General features: G+C 39.0%; 1 protein-coding gene across 5 annotated transcripts in view; it reads left to right on the top strand.

Moving 5' to 3' along the window:
• Positions 1-11,120: 11,120 nt before the first annotated feature.
• GRIA4 (glutamate ionotropic receptor AMPA type subunit 4) overlaps positions 11,121-21,733 on the top strand; it is a 310,980-nt gene continuing 300,367 nt past the window's right edge. For 2 of the 5 annotated variants that reach the window (XM_050927838.1, XM_050927846.1), the window contains exons 1-2: positions 11,121-11,597; positions 12,722-12,880. In XM_050927838.1, the coding sequence (XP_050783795.1) occupies positions 11,510-11,597; positions 12,722-12,880 (247 nt within the window). In that variant the 5' untranslated portion in view covers positions 11,121-11,509. The remainder of the gene's footprint in view (positions 11,598-12,721; positions 12,881-21,733) is intronic. The other 3 variants (XM_050927824.1, XM_050927831.1, XM_050927856.1) reach the window with 2 other exon arrangements.

Raw genomic sequence — 21,733 nt, 5'->3', positions numbered from 1 at the left:
GTATCAAGATATTAAATGAAATTTAATACACCTCCAGAAAAATCTCCCTAAATCTGAAAATTCTTAAGATTGTAGCAGCTATTATATTCAATATCACTAAAGGAGGTAAAAATGCTAAGCAGAAGAGTTGTCTTGACTGTAATAAGGTCCTATCATTTAAGACTAATCCTTCTCAAATGATTGTTTTGGGTTGTCTTTCGGGGTAGATATCTACAAACTTTTCTCAAGCTAATCAAGTTAATTGTTAAATTTTTTTTGAGGGTGGGGAGAATTTACATATAACATACTCCATCAAGGCCTTTCTGAGAGTGTTTTCCTTTTACTGGTTACTATGCATTAATGTCTGTTTTCCTTTAGGAATCACTGGACCTTAAGTCAAGAACACTAGAGAAATATTTACTGTATTACCAAATTCCATAAATATTGTTTAAGTAGGTGAATAGTTTTTGCTGAAACTTTCCAGAAATATTCAGATCTGGTTACTGACTAACCTTGTAACATTTTAATCCAATAAAAAAAATTTCAGAAAGTTATAAGCAATTAAAAAAGAGGATAATAAAAAGTGCTTTTCAACCTTAATTGCTGTAGTAGCTACTGCACATACTACAGTAATTAAGAAATCCTTACTAATACAATCTGAGCTACAAGGAAATTGTTCAGGTAATATTTTCAATGTTCCTGGTCCCTTTTAATATTTGTTGATTACATTTTAAATTACAGTATTGTGACACTCTCCTCAGACAAAACTGTATGTTGACACACTGACAATTACGTTGCATACTCCATGACAACTACTGCAGAATATACCTTAGTAGCATTAACCTGTGAAAACACATAAACATAGCCTGCCATGTTAAACTTCATAGAATCGTTTAAATCATTGTTTGTTGCAGGTCATTAAGAAACTAGTAAACAGACTATTTAACAAAGATGCAAATGTAAATTTTCCATGACAGTAGCCACTGGTATCCTGCTGACAAATCATAATGTCACTGCAATAGTGTCCTTACAGCACAGTAATTACTGTTGTATTCATGAGAGTGTATGGCTTGAAGTTTACCTGATTTGAATACGAACAGTGCTCAGTAAAGTTCACACATGGTCTGTGCACCAGGTGCATGTGCTGCATGAATATGTTAGTAGAAAGTCTCCAAAGAAATAATTCATTCAGCTTTTACTGACCTGGGGGCGCTATGATGTGCTCTCCCTGCAACACAGGATTCTTCCTAGAATGCTACACAGTCATACATTATTAAAGTGTTGCTTTAGTTCCTTACCTTACAAGATAATGCAATAAGAGGGAAATGTTTCATGGAGTAGAAAGTGCAGTACTTGCAAAGAATTGTAATAACCTTTAATGATACCTTTATAAGAGCTCTGCCTACCTGCACAAAACAGGCCTCTGTTGTTTAAAACCGAGAACACAAGTAAATCTACAATATTGATGAGGTCTTGACTCCTGAGGAAGCATATTTTGAATGAAAGTATAATTGGATTTTGATCATACTTGCAAGCTTTCCCCCAGCACTTTTCAATTATCTTGAAGGAACACATCTGGCCTTTAGCAGTCTTTAGACATGTTTGACTATAGTATATGCTGGGAATTTAAAAATAATGCTTTAAGTCACAGAGGGACAGATTCTTTCATCCTTACATTGGGTGGTATCTTTTGCCACAAGCTGTTACACTATCAGTGAGACAACTCATGGATTAAAGTGCTAGCCAGTGTGGTGGAGATGGGGGAATCTGGCCCAAGCCATTTTCAGATAATTATTTGCACAAGCAGATCTATTTATGGTTGCATTACACAAATTGGAGCAGATTTTAAAATGATGTCCTGAGCATACACTTTCCATGAATATCCCTGAGCTCCATAGAATATGAATTGTTTACTAAACACACAGCTGAAAATCAATTGCTTCAGACATTCTAATATTTAATATATTTTAAGGCTAGAAGGAATCATTATGGCCTGATCTTCTGCATACATTCATCCAGTGATAAAATAGGACATATACATCTTTATCAGTGGAGGGGATATAATGTATTCCAATTATACAGCTTCTCAGAATGATTAGAACCAGAGAAATAATATTAATAAAAGTATTTTTAAGAATATAAATTTTGTATCAATCTCTTGCAAAGTTATAATATCTAGGGGCACCAGTGGGCTTATTGATCTCCTGGGAAAGCTGTTTCTGGCCCTCTAAGGCCTTACCATATGGGAATACCTGATTGACAGAGCAATGATCTAATCAGGAGCCTGGATTATTTAAAATGTGGTAGTTAATGGCAGTTGACCAGGGATGAGATGCACAGAGAAGCTTAAAACTCGTAGAAAGTAAGTGTAAAAATAAGAAAGGAGTTTGCTGAATTTAAAATACATAATTAAGAAGGAATTATATCAAGTTAACTTTAATTAGGTAGAATAACAGAAGATAAAGTTTCCATGTGTTATTTTAAGAAAAGCACTATATTGGTAGTTAGCATAATTAACTGAGAAATATTTTAACATAAATAATACACCCACTGATGATAGGAGAATGTAGTGATGGAATGGTGGCTGCATATTTTTATTTCCTCACATGCCGGTAAGGACTAATTGGGAATAGGAGAGGACAAATTAAACAAGAGAATTCAGCTACACAAAAGTATATTACACATTATTAGCAATAAGCAACACTAAAACTAAATTTCTATAAGCTATTTAGAAGATATTGATGTGCTCTTACACGCTGCTAGAATATGATTTTGTAAAAACAGCATTTTGCGGTTTCATGGTCATTGTGCTTCAGTGAATTTCCTGACAAATGAGCCTCATGTTCGTTAGGAAGATGGTTTTCCTGCTTCCCAGACCAGCAATCTCCACCCAGGTTCTGAAATTTAAGTTGGTTTCTTTTTGTCTTATTTATCATGCCCAGCAATGAAGATTCTGAAGCTAAAAGTCAGTTAACAATACTGATGATAATGTTGTATGAGCCAGAAAATAATCTAGGATTAAAAAAGAGGTAACAATTTTTGTCTGTAAAAAGGGAGAAATGGGTCAGCACAAAAAGGGAGAATTTTGGGGGCAGTTGGTTTGTTTTTCATCAAAACATTAGGAAATTTTCATGCAAAATTCGGCTTTCCAGCTAGGTCTAATTGGGACAGCTGGCCACAGCCCCTGTGTTAGAACCAAAACTGTAGACTGCAATATTGAATAAAAATATTTTAATGAAATCTATAAACCCTCCAAAAATGGTTTTTCATTGGAAAAATTCTAAAGAATCAATTTTTTTCACACATTTTCATTAAAAAGGGCCATTTTCAGCCAAAATAAACAAAATTAAAAATTCTGATCTCTCAATCCAATCTTCTGCTCCTGGGTCTTGAGGTGTTTTTTTCTCCCATTCACAGTGCATACTGATTTCAGTCTCATTGCATAGCTCTTATCAAAGCCTTTGTGACAAGGTACAAAAGCATTACCTTGTTCCTAGTTAACAAAAGGGTTCATTCTCTGTGACAGAATATACCCCATGTTCACATCCTGCACAGAGTTGTAAAAATATTTATACAAGGTATGTCTTGTGAGGTATCATTTAAAATTCATAATTTGTTGATGAATAATATCATGGCAAACTGCATGTAGCAACGTTATATGTGAAGTTATAAGCTGAGATCATGACTAAAAGTATGTTTTCCATATAAGTTTGGAGAGTGGCCACACCAGTTACTCAAAGACAAAGGGCAGGGGTGAAAGTAAAATTGAGCTCTTACTGATATGGGGCCAGCTCTGGCCCCCTGGAAGGGGCGTGGCCTTGGGCAGAAGGGGCGGGGTTGAGGGTCAGCATCCCCCAGCCAGCCCATCTGCACTGCCTGGCCCACCCGGGGCTCCAGAGGCGATTTACAGGGCCTGGGGCTCCAGCTGTGGCAGCAGCGGCTGGAGCCTCAGGCCCTTTTAAATCACAGCCCAGGGCCAGCTACTTCTTTTGCCCCCTCCCATCAGCGATATGGGCCGGTACGAGTGGCCACTATTTACCGGTACACCTTACTGGCCTGTAATGCCTTACTTTCACCCCTGACAAAGGGTAAACTAAAGTATGAGCTAGGTGTAAACAAATCTGATGGACCATTACCTGCCAAGTGGCCATTCTTTAGCAGAAAAGGGGGAAGGCAAAAATTAACATCTCTAGCAAAGAAATAGCATGGAGTTTCCTTCTACAGACTGCCTATCACCTTGCTCCCAGCTGGAAATGCTTCTCAAAAGGGAAAAATGACTATAAAAATAAGGGATTGGTACCCTGCTCTCTCCTCTCCTTGCCCATCACATTCTCTGTACTTGAAAAGAAAAAGGAAGTAGCCATTTGTCTCGGTCCTGACCTGAAGAGTTTGGTCAGTAAGAAAGCATGTGGTGAGAAACCTTTGCTTTGAATCTAGCATTGTTTGTAAGGCACCAGTAAGCATTTTATCCTCTTTTTCTTGTAACCATTTCTGACTTGTATGTCTCATTACTTGTACTCACTTAAAATCTATCTCTTTGTAGCTAATAAACTTGTTTTATTGTTTTATCTAATCCAGTGTGTTTAAGTTAAAGTGTCTAGATAACTATTTACAATAATAAACTGGCATATTATTCCTTTAAAGAAATAATGGACTTAATATATTTCTACTGTTCAGGAGAGGATTAGCCAGTACAGAAGATACATTTCTGGGGGAAGAACCGGGACTGGGAGTGTGTTAGGGACACAATGCAGGATAACTCAGGCTGTTAAGAGCCAATGTGTGGATGACTGGATGCAGCACACACAGACATAGCCAGGAGTGACCTACATGCTGGAAGCTGTTTGTGGGCAGTCCAGGTTGGAGGCTGCAAGAGCTAGGCACTGTAAAGGGCACCCAAGATTGCAGGGCAGGGGTGACATAGCAATTTATTAGTCTGGATGGTGACCCTGTATGTCACATTCTCTTTCTCCCTCACACAGGTGTTTGGGGGAAGGACTGTGAGTCCTTGTCTTCCCTAGCAACATCAGAAGTCCTATTATAGTCAGGCTGTTGCTGACATTTTAAACACCATTTTAAACACTTTGTCAAAAACATAGAAAGCTGACAGCAGCTGGTGATTGGCTAACACTAGAGCTCTCAATCTTACTACTACTAGTAGAGCTGAACCAATATTAGCAAAATTTCCTAGCATAGATAAGGCTAGGAGCAGGTCACTGGATTAGGGTGCTCCTAACCTAATGAGTCTTTCTAAATTTTTTCAACCCTCAAGCAGTGAGGAAATTGTCCCATTCTGTCAAACCTGGCAATACCAATCCATGCATTTGTGACACCTAGCACTGATTATTGCAATGCACTGTACTTGGGGATGAATCCACAAATATTAAAGAAACTGTAGCTGGTGCATTAGTGCAACAGCCCACAAATATGGGTCAAAAGTATTACATCACTCCCGTTAGTGCTCTAGTAACTGCTCTGCTGAAGATCAGATCAAGTTTAACATCATGGGGCCTGATTCTGCTCTCTCTGAGTTTTATACCAGTATAATTCCATTGACTTAAATGGAAATTGTCTCAATTTTTATGCCAGTGTAAATTAGAGGAGGCTTAAGCTCTGGTTTTCAGCTTCCTCAATGGGCAGGTCAAGAGAGTCTTAACAACTTCCAAGTCACCTGCATCCCTTAGGGTTAATGAAGACGTCAATGGACAATTCATGGTTAGAAAATGGGAGCCAAGGATGATCAAAAATTTTGACCACATTGAGGGCAGAAGGTACGGTATATCATACATATTTGCCTCAGTGATAACATAATACTAATAAGAAATATCATTAAAATAATTACCCATTCTGCTCTTGCATATGGTAAAAGACAAATAAGTTAAGGATAAGACTAGAAATAAAGTACAGTCAAAGTAAAGTTCCTGAAAATTCATCCACCTGTTGGAAGGAGGGAGAAAGAGACCTCAGGTATATTGGTAACCTTCCCAGAATGGCTGATATCATTTTGCCACAGTGCTTAGAGACCACGGGGAAGGGCACAGTATTAGAGTCCTAGACACATTATTTTTATTTATTTGATATTGCCCACAAGGCTTAAAGCACTTCACAGAAGATAGATACTTGCCCCAAAGATCTTACTGTTTAAAGAATCTAATTGTCGGATGTTTGAAGTATAACATACATCATGAAGGGAAGGGGTAAGCAAGGACAGATGTTATGGATAAAGCAATCCACATATCTTCTTACTGTTTAGCAGCTACATTGTGAAGGCTGCACTGAAATTTGTACATGAAGTCTGACTAACTTCTATCTTTTTCACACTTCAGTAACTGAATTTAGTCTCCAGATCTGGCACAATATTACTTCGCATGGCAGGCCAAGAGGGCAGTGCTATGGGGAGAGTCTTTCATGCTCAAATGCCTCAGCATGGAGACACTGGCTCTTTTGGTGTTACTAACTAGGTTTATCCAATATACAGGGCCAGGAAGCTGAAGCAGTAGTGATGTGGGGGCTCTTGAGGTGTGGACTCCTTAGAAGTGAGGCAATGTTCCTTTGCACAGCTTCAGTCTCCCCATGTTTTCAATCAAACCCCTTGTGTACATTATAACCACTGACCCATCTCTCTCAATAATCCCTGACAATGCCCTTCCTCCTCCCACTTCTTTACCTGTTTTTTTTACCACCAGCAAAAGATCCCTTGTTAGCCTGCTAATTCCCACACGACCATCATCCCTTGAGAACAGGGATTAGTGGAGATGTAGAGGGGGCAAGGATAAGAGGAGGACTGTGGTTGGTGCCAGGAGTAGAGAGAAGGCCACTGTCTGTCAAAGCACTGGCATTTCAAGAGATGTCCTAGAGCTGCTCTCCAGGACCAGAGTGTCTCTAGGCTCAGAGTGCATTAAGGGTTCCTTGTGAGCTACCCATTTGCCTCAGGCTGCTTACACAGCCCAGATTTCATTCTGTCCCTACACCAAAAACTTTCTTTACCCTCCTCCCATCCCAGATCCCCACCCCTTTGTTTCCTACACATCTCCACTCACCTTCCTGCTTGGTTCCCTGGGTGCACCATATATCATTATGTTGTGGGGGCGGGGAGGCAACCAACCATGTTGAAGGGGGCAGCCTTAATTTAAATCACAAATATAACACACCATTTTCTGCACACAAGGAGAATTTCAATTCTGTGATTCCTGTAGGACTCTACCAAATTATGAATTGCTAATAGCATAGATCACCCATTACCGTAGGGCTCACAGAGAAAAGAACTTGCAGCCACCCTCCAACACCAAACCACACTCATATATCTCAACTCAAAACCACGTACAGTGTAAGTGGTGACAGCCAAACTAGGCCTATATCAACCAGCAGAACACATGAACATTGAACCAATAAGCTTCCTTGGAGTTGGTTCAGACTATCTGGTTGTTCAGACTGGTGGTTCAGAGACAGGATGAAGATGTTGAGGTTGTGGATGGCAGAAGGGGAGGTCGAGGAGATTGAGAAGGAGGATCTGGTAGTAATGGAGGACTTTAACTACCCAGACATTTGTTGAAAAAGTAATATGGCAAAACACAAAATTTCAAGTAAGTTCTTGGAATGTACGGGGACAACTTTGTGTTTCAATGTGGAGTAAGTAACCAGGGTGACAGCCATTTTAGGCTTGATTCTGAACAACAGGGAGGAAATGCTAGTGAATCTGAAGATGGAAGGCAATTTGGGTGAAAGGGATGATGAAATAATAAATGTCATTACTCTAAGGAAAGGAAAGAGTGAGAGCAACATGTAACCCAGTAACATGCCTAAACCACTGCCCACAGCTGAAATATAAATTGGTATGCGTATTGCTGAAAGCAGCTGTAAGGCCTTTGTGGCAGCCTTAGCACAACTACCAGACCAGGAGGGGAGAGGGAAATGAGTGATCACGAGGAGTAAACATGACCTTATGAACACCTGTCTTGAGCTTTTTGCCAAAGCATTTGGTTGTGCAAGATGGAAAGTCTGGCAGTAGTTAACTATTGCTATGTGAAACACTGCTGGTTAACTGATGGAAAATTCCACACTACTGGCTGGAAAACTACAGGCTGGAAAGCACCACACTTAACTTAGCTTCTGCTCTGCAGGTTTTATTGTGTTTTTTTTTTAATGGAACAAGCTATGTAATGCTAACAAATTGGGTATAAAAAGAGGAAGAAATCTGAGGTCTGTGAACACTTGGACACCTCTCATGTTCCCCTGCAGATGGAAGGCTGGCCACTGGATGTCTACAGTTCTCCAGTCAAGACCTCCTCAAGACCCTGAGTAAACATGAATCTGGGGGTAATTTGGGGTGCTCTACTAAACTGTTGTGGACGTGTGTAAGTGCTGGAGACTAAATAAAGTAGAAGCGTTGAGTGAAAGCACTTTTGTGTGTCTGCTTGTATCATCTATCTATCAGGTTGATGGTTGTGTCCCCATTGATTTATTTCCTGGCACTGTCTTACAAAGAGTAAAGTTAGCAAGAGCTTTGAGTTCAGCAAAACCCTGGGAAACAAGCAGAATAAGGACAGTGGACTTTAACAAACCCAGAAAACTGGCAGGTAAGGTTCCCTGGGAAGAAAATCCAAGAGCAAAAGGAGTTCAGGAGAGCTGGCAGTTTCTCAAGGAGACAATATTAAACTGAAAATTATCCCAATGTGAAGGAGAGATAGGAAGAATAGTAAGAGGCCAATATGTCTCCATCAGAAGCTCTGTAATGACCTGAAAATCAAAAAGGAATCCTACAAAAAGTGGAAACATGAAAAAATTGCTAAGGAGAGGTACAAAAGAATAAGTATGTACAAACAAAATCAAAAAGGCTAAGTCGTCAAGTGAGTTTCACCTAGCAAGGGACATAAGGCATAGGTAAAGGTTCTTTAAATACATTAAGAGCAAGAGAAATATGAAGGAAAGTGTAGCTTGTCTACATAGCGGGAAAGCAGAGCTAATAACTGATGAGATCAAGAAAGCTGAGGTGCTTAATGGCTTTTTTGCTTCACTCTTCACAAAAAATATTAATGGTGACTTTTACTCAATACAATGTATTCAAGTCACCAGGGCCTGCTGAAATTAATCCTTGGGTACTTAAGGAATTCGCTAAAGAAATCTTGGACCAATTAGCAATTATCTTTATGAACTCCTGGAAGACAGGTGAATTTCCAGAAGACTGGAGAAAGGCAAACATAGTACCTATCTCTAAACAAAGAAGACCCAGGGAATTATATACCCTGTCAGCCTAACTTTGATACCTGGAAAGATGCTGGAAGAAATTATTAAGTAATCAATTTGTAAGCATGTGGAGGATAATAGGATTATAAGAAATAGTCAGAACAAATCCTGCCAAATCAACCCCATTTCCTCCTTTGAAAAGGTTATGCACCTATGGGGAAGCAGTAGACATGAACATTCTTGACTTTTAGTAAGGCTTTTGATGAAGTCCCACGTGCCATTCTCATAAACGAACTGGGGAAATGAGGTCTAGATGAATTTACTGTAAGCTGGGTGCACAACTGGTTGAAAGACCATATTCAAAGAGTAGTTACCAATGGTTCACTGTCAAACTGGGAGGGTGTATTTAGTGAGGTCCTGTAGGGGTCAGTCATGGGTCAGGTAATGTTCAATATTTTAATTAATGACTTGGATAATGGAGTGGAGAATATAAATTACTTTAAAAATTGCAAATGACACCTGGGAGGGGTTGCAAACACTTTGGAGGACAGACTAGAATTGAAAATAACCTTGACAAACTGAAGAGTTAATCTGAATTCAGCAAGATGAAATTCAATAAAGACAAGTGGGAAGGAAAAATCAAATGCACAATCATAAACTAGGGAATAATTTGCCAAGTGGTAGTACTGCTGAAAAGGACATGGGGGTTATAGTGGATCACAAAATGAATATGAGTCAGCCATGTGATACAGTTTCAAAAAAGGTTGTTATTATTCTGGGTTGTATTAACAGAATTGTCATATGTCAGACACGGAAGGTAATTGTCTCTGGCACTGGTGACACCTCAGGTGGAGTACAATTCAGGGTGACACACTTTAGGACAGATGTAAACAAATAGGAAAGAGTCTAAAGAAAAGCAGCAACAATGGTTAAAGGTTTAGAAAACCTGACCTCTGAAGAAAGATTAAAAAAAAACTGGACATGTTTAGCCTTAAAAAAAAAAAGAAGATTGAGGGGAGATCTGATCACTTTCTTCAAATATGTTAACTGCTGTTATAAAAAGGATGTGATCAATTGTTTCCATATCCACTGAACATAGGACAAGAAGTCATAGGCTTATGTTGCAGCAAGGGAGTTTTAGGTTAGATATTAGGAAAAACATTCTAAGTATAAGGGTAATTAAGGTCAGGAACAGGCTTCCAAGGGAGTTTGTGGAATCTCCATTATTGGAGGTTTTTAAGAACAGGTTGGACAAACACCTGTCAGGGATGATCTAGGTTTACTTGGTCCTGCCAGAGCACAGGGGACTGGACTAAATGACCTATCCAGGTCTCTTCCGGACCTACATTTCTATGATTTTATGATCTTGAATTCATTAAATATCAATTATTATTAATGAGATCAGCATCCTTCTCTTTCCCTCTTTCTCAGAGTAAGTTCCTCCTCTTGTCCCCCTAAACTCTTTATATTCCACAGGGCAGGAGAGTGTAGGAAAGCGCTACTGATAGCAATAAAGCAGCAGTGACCTTGGTTACCCCCTAAGCCTTCTCTCCCCCCTCATCTCTCATCCCCTCTCCTTTCGCCCCCTCGCCAGTTACTTCCCTCTCCAGCAGAATTTGCTCAGTGTTTTTTTTTTCTTCTGCTGCAGTATCTAAAGTCCCACGTTTGCTGTTAGGGCTTTGCCTGAGAACAGGACTTGGCTGCAAAAGAAGGGCTCTGTTTTTCTCCTGGAGACAAACTTCATTGCTGCTGCTGCTCCTGCTCTAGCCGGGTGCGTATATGCTGGTGGGAGAGAGAAGGCGCATCCCACTTGCTGTCCTCTGGAGCCTCTGCTCCTGTGGTTGCTTTATTTATCTGTGGCTCGAAAGGCGTTTCGAGAGTGGGGTGCACTGGAGAGAGACCGAGGAAGCCGTGTGTGTGTGCGCGCGCGCCTCTCTCTCTCTCTGCTTGTGTTTATGAGAGGGGGGAGAAGGGGGGAGATAGCGCATGTCTCATCTCTCAGTGCAGCCACTAGACGCTCTCACCACCACCAAACTCTCCACCATCTTTTGCATGTGCAACATTTGCAGCCGGACAGAAACCTCTCCCAGGGCTATGGAGACTGCGGGAAAAATCCAGCTCAGCAGGATGGATTGCTAAAAAAAACCATTAAAAAAATTAAAAGAAAGAAAAAAGGAAGGAGGAAAAAAATCTCTTCTCTTTTCTCCCCCTCCCCTTTGAATTCATTTTTATTCTTGATTTTGTTTGTAGCCACCTCGTCCTCAATGCCTCTCTGAGCAGCATCTAGCGAGAGAGAGAGAGAGAGAGAAAGAGAGAGATCAGGAGATACAGAGAGGCAAAAGAGAAGATGAGGATTATTTGCAGACAGCTTGTCTTCTTGTTTTCTGGCTTTTGCGGACTAGCAATGGGAGCTTTCCCTAGCAGTGTGCAAATAGGTAAGCGCTGCATTGGGCTGGGTGCATGTGTCAAGTGTTCCAATCATTTCCAAAGTGAGTTAGAAACCAGGGGCTGAATGAAGCTGCAAGATTTCTCCCTCTACCCCCTCTTTTAACACCCCCCCCCCCAGAGGAAAGCGTGTGTGTGTGTGTGTGCGCGCTGGGAGGTGAGTTTGTATGGAGAGGGGTTGGTTTTCTGTAGAAAAAAATATGTAAACTCCGTGATCCTTAGGGAGGGGGATGAGCGGTATTAGAATAAGTTGTGAAGACCCCCACCCCCCCCGCGCGCTCTCTTTAATTGAGACCCCTGTTTCTTCTGCTTTCTGGAGGGATGGCGAGTTGTTTGAAAGCCCGTTTCCCGTGCACTGGCCAGTGCATGAGCTTATTTGCCACGGGGAGCGAGAGGCTGCTGGCTTTTCCTTTCCCTTTCCATAGTTTGAAAGTTTAGGATTTTGGATTGTGTCTCCCCCGCCCCCCCAGCTCCTTTGTCTCCCTCCCCGCCCGTCCCCACTCGCTCGCCCTCTCGCACATTTCCCCTTCCCTTCTTTTCTGACGGGGCGCAGTTATTTGAATTCCTTCCAGCTCAGCTCCATCACTGCATCGTTTCTCGTGCACTCCGAAAGATGCTGCTAATAAGCCCGAGCTGCTGCTGCTCTCTGCCCGCACCTGGGCTGCAGAGGAGCAAAGTTCATTCATTACCTGCCTGCTCACCATAGAGCCTCCTTGGTTCTAATCGAAGAAGCTTCGCTCTCCTTAATCTGCCCGCCACTTAAGGCGCAGGAGGATGCTGAGTAGCTGCTTTAGCAACGCGTTCAGTATCCTGGAGATGGAGGCTAAATGATTTCAAAGGTCGCTGCAATCATGAGAAATCTGGGTATTTAAATGTGAAAGGCTAGGAACCGCGGAAGCAGCAATAGAGCCTGGATGCCGCTGGGAGGTTAAGATCGCTTTAGGACAGTGATTTAAGGTAGTGGCTGTGATTATGGATATGATTAGTTCATGTATCCCTAGACGTGCTAGGACCAGTATTACTGAGTAGCTTTGGGAGAGGTAGTTGGCCGGTTTCATAGTATAGTGATTGGCTTGTAAATAATTGACTGTTGCTTCCTTTGCTGCTTTTGTAGGTGGTCTCTTCATCAGAAACACAGATCAGGAATATACTGCTTTTCGATTAGCAATTTTTCTTCATAATACCAGCCCCAACGCCTCTGAAGCACCTTTTAATTTGGTTCCTCACGTAGACAACATTGAAACAGCTAACAGCTTCGCTGTAACAAATGCCTGTAAGTAAATGTGCCATTGATCTGGTCAAGTTATGAGTAAATTGCAGTGAAATTAAGACTAGACCACATAATTACCTTGTATAAAACAATCTATTTCAAGTCAGCTGCTCTGTTAGAAAAGGGGGGGGGGGAATCCTCCTCAGTTTCTAACCTTAGCAACATCCCCTCTCCTCCTTTGTGCTGACTTAACTGAATGTGACATTTACTTTAGTGTTATTACTGTAGTTTCTTGCTTTCTGGTTTCTATGGAGATGGATTTTGTGGTTGTAAAGAAAAATTGTGAATTATGAATGTCTCTGATGCAGTTAGGCATGGTGTGTCTTGCCTGCGTTTGAAAAGACACCATAATATTTGTGATCACAAGTGCTCTTCTAATGGCTAAAAGGGGACAGTGAAGCAATGGTGTGCAGGATAATATATTTGAGGAGGTTGACGCTGCAGTTCATCTAGTGATGTCACTTGAGCCTGCCCTGCTCTTATATTCTGGGTTGTAAATGTCTCTTATTATCTCCTAATGCATACATCCTGTGGGTATGTCTCCATGCAGCCACACATTGGTGCCAGATCAAGTTAGTATCCGATCTACTTGATTTCACAAACCACCCCAACCGGAACTATTACTCCCCTCCTCCAGTCTGTGCACACTTTCTCATTAAAAAGAGATACTCTTGCCAAATGAGTTACATATATTTTTTTAAAAATAATAAAGTATAGCTAAACTTCTAAGTTTACAGCACCTCTGGTTCCTTCAACACTGGGTAGAATACCTGCTTAATGCTGCTTAATGTCTGAGAGCCAGGAAGAATTTGTTTTTCTGTCAGACTTCATAAGAGGTATTCATTTTACAGTGTAAAGCAAAATGATTTAGTGGTACAGAGGTTAACACCACTAAAATCGCTGCTCCTTCTGTATACATATTTTAGGATTCAAATTCCATGTTTTTTTCTCTGTGGTTTCCCAAGAATGAATTGCCCCAGGAACTAACAGCACTGAGCAACATTGCTTACCGAGAATTTAAAATAGAAACAGATTGGAGAAGGTTTTCCTGTTCAGTGTGCCTTTAAAATGCATACAATATTTCTTTAGTTATCTGGGTTCTCACATCCATCTCTTTCATACTTTTAATATATGTATATTGTGTACACTGCACATTTCACATTTTAGAACATATGGCCTGCCTGTTAAATGTATGTATATAATTCTTTGCTACTCCAAGTTTCAGATGACCACGTCACCTCATTTAACAAAAAAGCTTCTATGTTGGCAAAATGGCACCAGTGCATATATACAGAAAAGATTTATGGCCCCCCCTTAGTGTGAATTCTGTATTAAGCAAGGTATTAAACAATGCTAAAATCAACTCCAAATTAAGTAAAGGAGGAAGGAGTTTTAAAAAGTGCTTTTAAAAGTAGATAGAATGATATTAGATCCACCCAAGTGTGTTTCACTGAGGAATAGTGCATTGCATATGACCTTTTGCAGGGGCTGCTCACTTATTATTGACTTAGAATTGATGGAGTGGATTTTGAAATATTTTTTGTTTTAGTTTTTGGTTTTGGTTTAGGTTTTTCTAAGCATTTGTACTTTAAATTTAATAATTATAACTAAAACCAGTTGTCTGTGAATCTGCCTTCACCTCAGTCCTTTCAAATGATTTTAATGGCTGTTATTAAACTTTGAGCCCAAAACTATTGCTGCAGTATTAGGTAGAACAATACTGGGTTTAATAATAACTCTGATTGGCATACATTTAAAACTTGTATCTATGACTGAACTAATTCTGCATATAAGAGACCAATATTTTAGGTACAAAAAGTATATTCTCTAACTTCCTCTTCATTTAAACTGTTCACAGTTGCTCCTTTAGCTCTCTTTCCACCATCTTCCCCATATGTTATGTTTAGTTTGCATTATTTTAACTGATGAAAAAGTGGTTCCTTTATATTTGCTGCCACTTATGGAAAGAATGACTCATACCCTGATCAAAATTATAACAAAATGTATAGCGAAGACAGTCTTGCAATTCTAAGCAATTTAGTGATTCAGAGATGCTAAATATGGACAATATACAGAAATGAAAAAAACAAACATGTATATGTATATGCAATTATACATATGTCTGTATGCATTTGGTAGCCCCAACTCTGCAGGCCTTATTCAGGCAAATCTCCTACTTAAATCAATATGTATATTTATCCAAACATTAGTAATTTTATTTATGTCATATTCTACAGTTCTCTATGCCGATAGGTCTAATTGTGTTTCTTGTATTTATTTTTGTCTAAAATATTTGAATAGTGGGGAATGTATTTTTTTAAAAGCGCCCCTCCCAATGAAGTACAGCCAAACTGACTGACGAATGAACATATCGCATGTCCCTTAAGCTAAATATGAACAGAATCCTGCAAAAATCAATTGTCTGATAGCTGGAGGACACAGGCGTCCATGTGATTGAATTTGTTGGGTTGACAGAGGCTTCCAAAGCACAGATGTGTGAGATTTTCTAACCTAATTACAGATAAAGTCAGCATTAAGTAATATCATGGCAATACATGGCAATTCATATATATGTATATGAAACAATACCTCTGTACTAAACCAATGTGGAAATACTGGCTTTGGCTCTTATCACTGTATAGAATAAATTAGAGCACACGTGCCTCAAAATGATACAGTACAATAGGCTTAAAGCTAATGGACTGAAATGAATATTCATGTGAGGTCAAGCGTAAAGATCTAAGACGTGACCAGTTAGCTTTATTTTCATTTCTATTTCACTGCAGAGATTACTTGTAAAACTGCAGTGTTTGGCCCATTCCATGTATTAATGACAATAAACAGGACATATTAAAGGTTTATGGCTTGTATGCTGGTGAAATCATGTGAATATTTTATTTGTCTTTCTAAAACAGTAGAGTGTCTGCTTCTTATGTACCATGATGTTTATCCAGGAATATTTTTGGAATTGAAATCTTTCTCTGTGTTCAGTTTTATATACATTGTGACTTTCTGTATTTGTTTTGGATTTTATTAGCCCCAGAACCATCACATTTTTTCTTATAAATCCTGCATTCTTGAGAAACATATCATTTTAGCAGACAGATTTTATTGTAGTTCAAATAAAATTGACCTGATTTGCACCAGCTTGGGTTTACCCCCTGTGCTGGTGTCGTATTTAAATCCTATTCATTTCTTGTATATTACATATATTATTAAGAGAATGTCTTTTACTGACAGAAGGAACTGAAATTATTGCAAAACATGGATCTTACAAGATTTTGACTCATCAGAACATAATAAACATAAAAAAGCTGGAATATTTGCCTAATATCATACATTTGTTTGCACATTGTATGCAGACATTTTTGCTTGTGATTAAAGGTCCAGCTTCAATTATGTTTCAAATATAAGAGCTATGCATTTATTTTTGGAGCGGATAGTACATATTTATTCCTTAGCTAAATGTAAAAGGACTTCTTTCATTACATGCTATCCTCGATATTTCACTAATGCACTTCAACAATTCTATCAATATAATATGACCATGTTTTAAAGTCATTTGGATACTTTAGAGAAACATCTGAAGTTGTATAATTGCTGCTAAAAGCAATTTGCCCACTAGAAGTATCCATGTCTTGTGCTGTGGGTATGGATATTCTTCAGCTGCAAAATTAAAACCTCTTAATGAACAGCCAGTCTTGCAATGCTAGTGGAGGACGTCACTGAATCAGAAAAAAGTAATATTGAAAAAGTACGGTCAACATTTTTCTAAAAATAGTCTTTCCTGAAAGCCACAGATTTCCTTCACATGTACTCTTAGCCAGATCAATATATTAGTGATAAGTATCATATTTGCCAAATTGGCCACTCTTCTCCTACTAGACCACGTTATTCTGCTCTTAACCGTGACTTTTAATCTCAGACAGAGAATATTCAGCAAAGGATAAAACTTTTTTTTTTATTAAATATCACCTGGTAAGGAAAAAAACAGGAGCTTATTTTCTGTACGAAAATTCCATAGGTAGGACTAAATTTCCTGTTTCACCAGGAGTTTTATTTTTTTCTGGTTCTTGTTTTAGAATGTAGTGCTTCTGACTAACGCAGAATTGATGGCTCTAGAAACAGAGAGGGTCTAATACTGTCTCAATGAAATGAACAGAAGTTCGCCATTGACTTCAGAGTGCAGGACCGGGCCCCATACAGAACAGACAGGCAGAGTGCATGCTCCCCTGCTCACACTGGTCTATGAATGTTTCCATGCCAGGCCTTTCCGCTAACACTTCCAAAAGGATTACCAATCGGATTTAACTATAATGATGGTTTTACATTGTGGATATCTGTCAATTTGACTTATTTTACATGAGCCACCAAAGAGCCCTTGGGTAGTATCAGCTTTCATTTGCCAAGCTGCCTAACAATGGGATTTTCATTAAATTTGCTTATTAACTCAGTTTAAACAATTACACCTCAGTTCAGCACTAGGAGTGTAACCATCATTTAGTAATCAACTTTGTTTAAAAACATAGTGGTGTTCTTTAATTAGGGATCAAGGCTGCATGGGACTGACTGACTTATTTTGCCCTCAAGAATAGTATAATATTCCCAATGGCTAAGATCTGGAGTGTACCAAAAATTAGTACTGTATAGGCAAGCTTTAACTGCAAGGGTAAATATTGTGTCAGACGAACAGAAGACTAACTTTGTTGTTAAAATCCTGTTTCAGAAGGATTAGATCAATTACAAAATCCCATTCCAAAATTATTATTTTTTTTTAGTAAATGAACTTTATTGTAAGATAGACCCTTATTACTTAAACTGATCTCTGGCATGATTTCTTTAACTGTCACTTGCTGGTAGATTCAAAGAATATAGCTGCTATTGACTTTAAGAGAAGTTATGTACACATATAAGGAGAACAGACTCCTCATAAAGCAAATGTTTTAGCTTAAGTCTTTGTTTGCATGCTCTCTGTGAAACAATTCTGCAGCAGACAACAAATCCACCTTCAATCGTTCCACTTTTAAAATAGGGATTTAGTTTTCAAGGTTATTGTCAGGAAAATAAATTATCTGGCCTTCACTAAAACATAGTCAAATTTCGTCAGTGAGAATTCAAAAAGAAACTCTGTGCTGGCATGAAATAAGGCATTCATCATAGCATTCTTCATCTTATTGGATTGACTAAAAGTATAAGCTCAGGAGCATTGTTATAGGATACAAAAATCGTTTCATCTTCCTTTTGGAAGATTAGTAGGAAGATTCAGTTTCTCTATTTTTTCTGCAGATGCCAGTGCAATGCAGTCCCTCTTGCTCAGAATGAAGTAGTTTAACAAGTAAATTAAACTGATTCACTTCACCAATCTCAGGGCATATCTACACTATGGGTGCTACAGCTACCTGCATTGACAGAAGAGGTTTGTCCATCAATGTAGGTAAATCCATGTAACCAAGCAGCAGCAGCTAGGTTGACAGAAGAACTCTATTTTTGACCTAGCTGCATCTGCATCGAGTATTAGGTTTGCTTAACTATGGTGCCCAGAGGTGTTATTTTTTCATGCCCCTGAGTGATGTAGCTGTGTCAATCTAAATTTTAGGTGGAGGCCAGTCAAAAGAGCTTGTGCACTTCATTTTTAGGTCATGATTGTTTTGAGATTGTTCCTGAAAGGGGGAAGCAGTCTGGTTCCATTTCTGAACAATTTGGGATCATTTTGGGTGAATTGTGCTGTTCCCGATTTGAAGCTGGGGAACTTGTCTGGATTTCCAGAATTTACTTCTACTTGGTAATACAGAAGCCTCAAATTGCACACGGGGAGAATGTGTGCTGAAAGAGCGTAAGCATTTAACTGCAGCATATTTAGCAAATTGCTGCATCACCTTTCTAATCAATGTGAGGCTTTTTAACCATTCTTGCACCAATGGATGAAATGGAGCAGCCTTGGTGTATAGTAGGCTTGGAGTGTACTCTTTAATTGTTGTTTACACTATTCTTTCAGCAATAGCACCATCGTTTACATTGACCTATTTTTATAAATTAAAAAGTTTGGGCCAAATATTCCTCTCATTTGGGTCTTGTTCCTGCTTGATGTTAATGAGAGTTTTATCACTGGTTTCAAGTGATGGCATATCAGGCCTTTACACCAGAGCAAGCCTGATGGTGTCAAAGAGATTACACCAGTGTAACTAAGAAGCAAGTTGGAGCTGTGCTGTAGATTTCCAGTCGTGTGTGTTGTTGACTTGGCCTATAATTTTGGACTAGTACTGCACAATATCATACTCTCTGTTAGCATGTATAGTACTTTCTACTACTTATATAGGCAAAACTGTACATCAGTTATCCGTATTCATGTGTGAAGATAGAAGGGTATATTCTTATTTCATTTACACCCACTGTAAATCAAGGGTAATACTACTGAACTGGATGGAATTGCTCTTGATATATGCCAGTGTAATTGAGACCAGTATCTAGTCCCAAAGGTGCAACGTTTGGTTAATTTCAGGGTGTTTTTTATCAGCAGTTCCACTAGCCATATCTCTGTTTGCCAAAAATGTTTGTGTCTTTATGTAGTCTTACATTTTAAAATCATAAGATCTTTTGCAAGGCCTTTAAAAATGGATAGTTATTGGTATGATGAATAAACAAGTATTTTATGGTCTGGATTCTCTAAATTGTTGGGTGCCAACAGCTTCCATTGTTAGCCACCTTAGTAAGATGCCAGATTTCAAAGAGAACATATCTTCTGTTTAAACATCTAAATAGAGACCACATTTTCCAAAGTGCTCAGCAGCTCCTATGGTTCTCAGTGAGAGCTGCTAGGTGCTGAGTACTTTGGAAAATCTGGCCCTTCTGAAAAGTCTTTGACTCTCTGTAGATAAACTACAGCATCTTAATAGTGCCACTTCCCTGCATGAGCTTTTGTTTCTTTCATGTTCTCCCTGAATGGGCAGGCTCCAGGAGAGGAAGTTCAGTCTGTGTGACTTGCTCACATAACTGCTGACTTTTTTTTTTTAAATAGAAGACAGGGGCTCTAAGGTGGCAATTGAGTGTCCTCTTTATCTTGACTATACAGCATAGAGACCCAACCTTTCCCCCCTCCTACTAGTTTCTCTTAGAAGTGCTGATTGTGGATAAGTTTTATGTTGACCTCACCAGGGACTATATCATGGCATATTTGTGAGCTGCTACTATTGCTCTTTCTTGGCTAACTACGCTAATATTAACAAATTCCAATACAAAATATTGCCCCTCTTTCTATAGTGCTTATCCTGGCAAAACTCCCCTTGACTTAAATTGGAGTTTTGCCTAAGTAAAGATTGTAGAATTGAGCACATTACTATTAAGCAATAATATGAATCAGATTTTTCACAATGTAAACAGGTTCTCTCTGTTTTGATTAAGTGTTTGTCTACTTTTAAAAATGTGTAATATAGATCATTGTTTTCTTGTGTTCCATAGTCCATTTCACCCTTATATTCATATGCAATCATTGCTCCTGAAAAACGCAGTCTGTTGCAGTACTTTTCTGTATTCTAAAGTCATGGACATCGTGAGCATGACTGCAGATATTTTCTATAAATAAAAATAGAGCACAACAGAAATAAAAAGCTCTTGAAAAAGAAAATCCACACAAGCTCATTAATTGGCTGCTTTGGCAGCGCGGGGATTTGAACACATTGTGAAGACTGACATTAAATATATTAGCTTTTAGCTATTCAGAACCATTGCAGACCTTCTCTGGGATAGATTCAGTCCCTGCTCCGTTTGCAGTCTTACAACTGATAGTGTTTGCACAGTAATCTTTCATGCTCTTAGAGTTTGAACTTAATTGTAAGCTCAGTTTATGATTAGCCAATGAATGGCTGTAGAATAGGTGTTCTAGGGAGGTAGGGAAGCAGCTTGGGTAAGTTGTTGAAGAGAATTCTGATGTTGGGCAAGACAATTAATATGTCTTTGCCTCAATTTCCACATCTTTTCCATGGGGATAATAATACCTACTTTTGAGATTTTGGGATAAGAGGCAAGATATATATGTTTGTATTATTATTATTTATTTTTTATCGTATGAGGTACTTACATTTTGACAAATTTCTTCAGTAGTTTGATACATTACGCTCCATTTTCTTTTGTCAACCTTTCACTGATATAGAATGACCATCCCATCACACCTCAGTGTGGGATCTGTTTCCTCAGTGGGTGAAATGTTTCATGTAATACATATCCTGGGGAAAAGGCTGTCCTAAATCAAAGGAGCAATAAAATGTAAATTATTATTTGTCCCCAGCAGTTTATTATTCATCTTTAACACTCTTTTTTTGGCAGTGCCGGTATTCATCATACTGATAGTTAATGTGATGTATGAGTCTGAACTATGCTCAATTCCTGTCTGGGCGACAATATAGAGTATAAGCAAAAATGTCAGTTATTTAAACACAGATACAATCATGTAAAAAGCATACATAAATATCCATCACATAAAAAATGATATTCAAAATGTACATTGGTCTACTCAGCCCTCCCCTAAGAAGTTGATGGGGGGATTAGGAGCCAGAGCTTGCAGATCTTCAGATCCTCCCTTAGTTTTTCTGAACGAATCAATGGATTTTCACCTTAAGCCTGTCATTAGTGATTTCTCCAGGCCCCTTTGGACTGGAATGTTTAGGAATCTTTTGCTAGCAGTGGACTCAAGTCTTGATCACCACAACTCATTTAAACTCCAAAGTAATCATGTAAGGGTGGAATTTAGGAGTGCAAGTCCCAATGAATGTCAAGGGACTTGTTCTCTTGACTAACTCAGGTGTTTTTCAAAATCATTTTTTCCCCCAAGTGCCTAAAAATAAGTCAGTTCCAGCATGGCTG

Source organism: Gopherus flavomarginatus, chromosome 1 (assembly GCF_025201925.1).
Source record: "Gopherus flavomarginatus isolate rGopFla2 chromosome 1, rGopFla2.mat.asm, whole genome shotgun sequence".
Classification (NCBI taxonomy): domain Eukaryota; kingdom Metazoa; phylum Chordata; order Testudines; family Testudinidae; genus Gopherus; species Gopherus flavomarginatus.
This window is presented reverse-complemented; position numbering and strand designations above follow the sequence as displayed.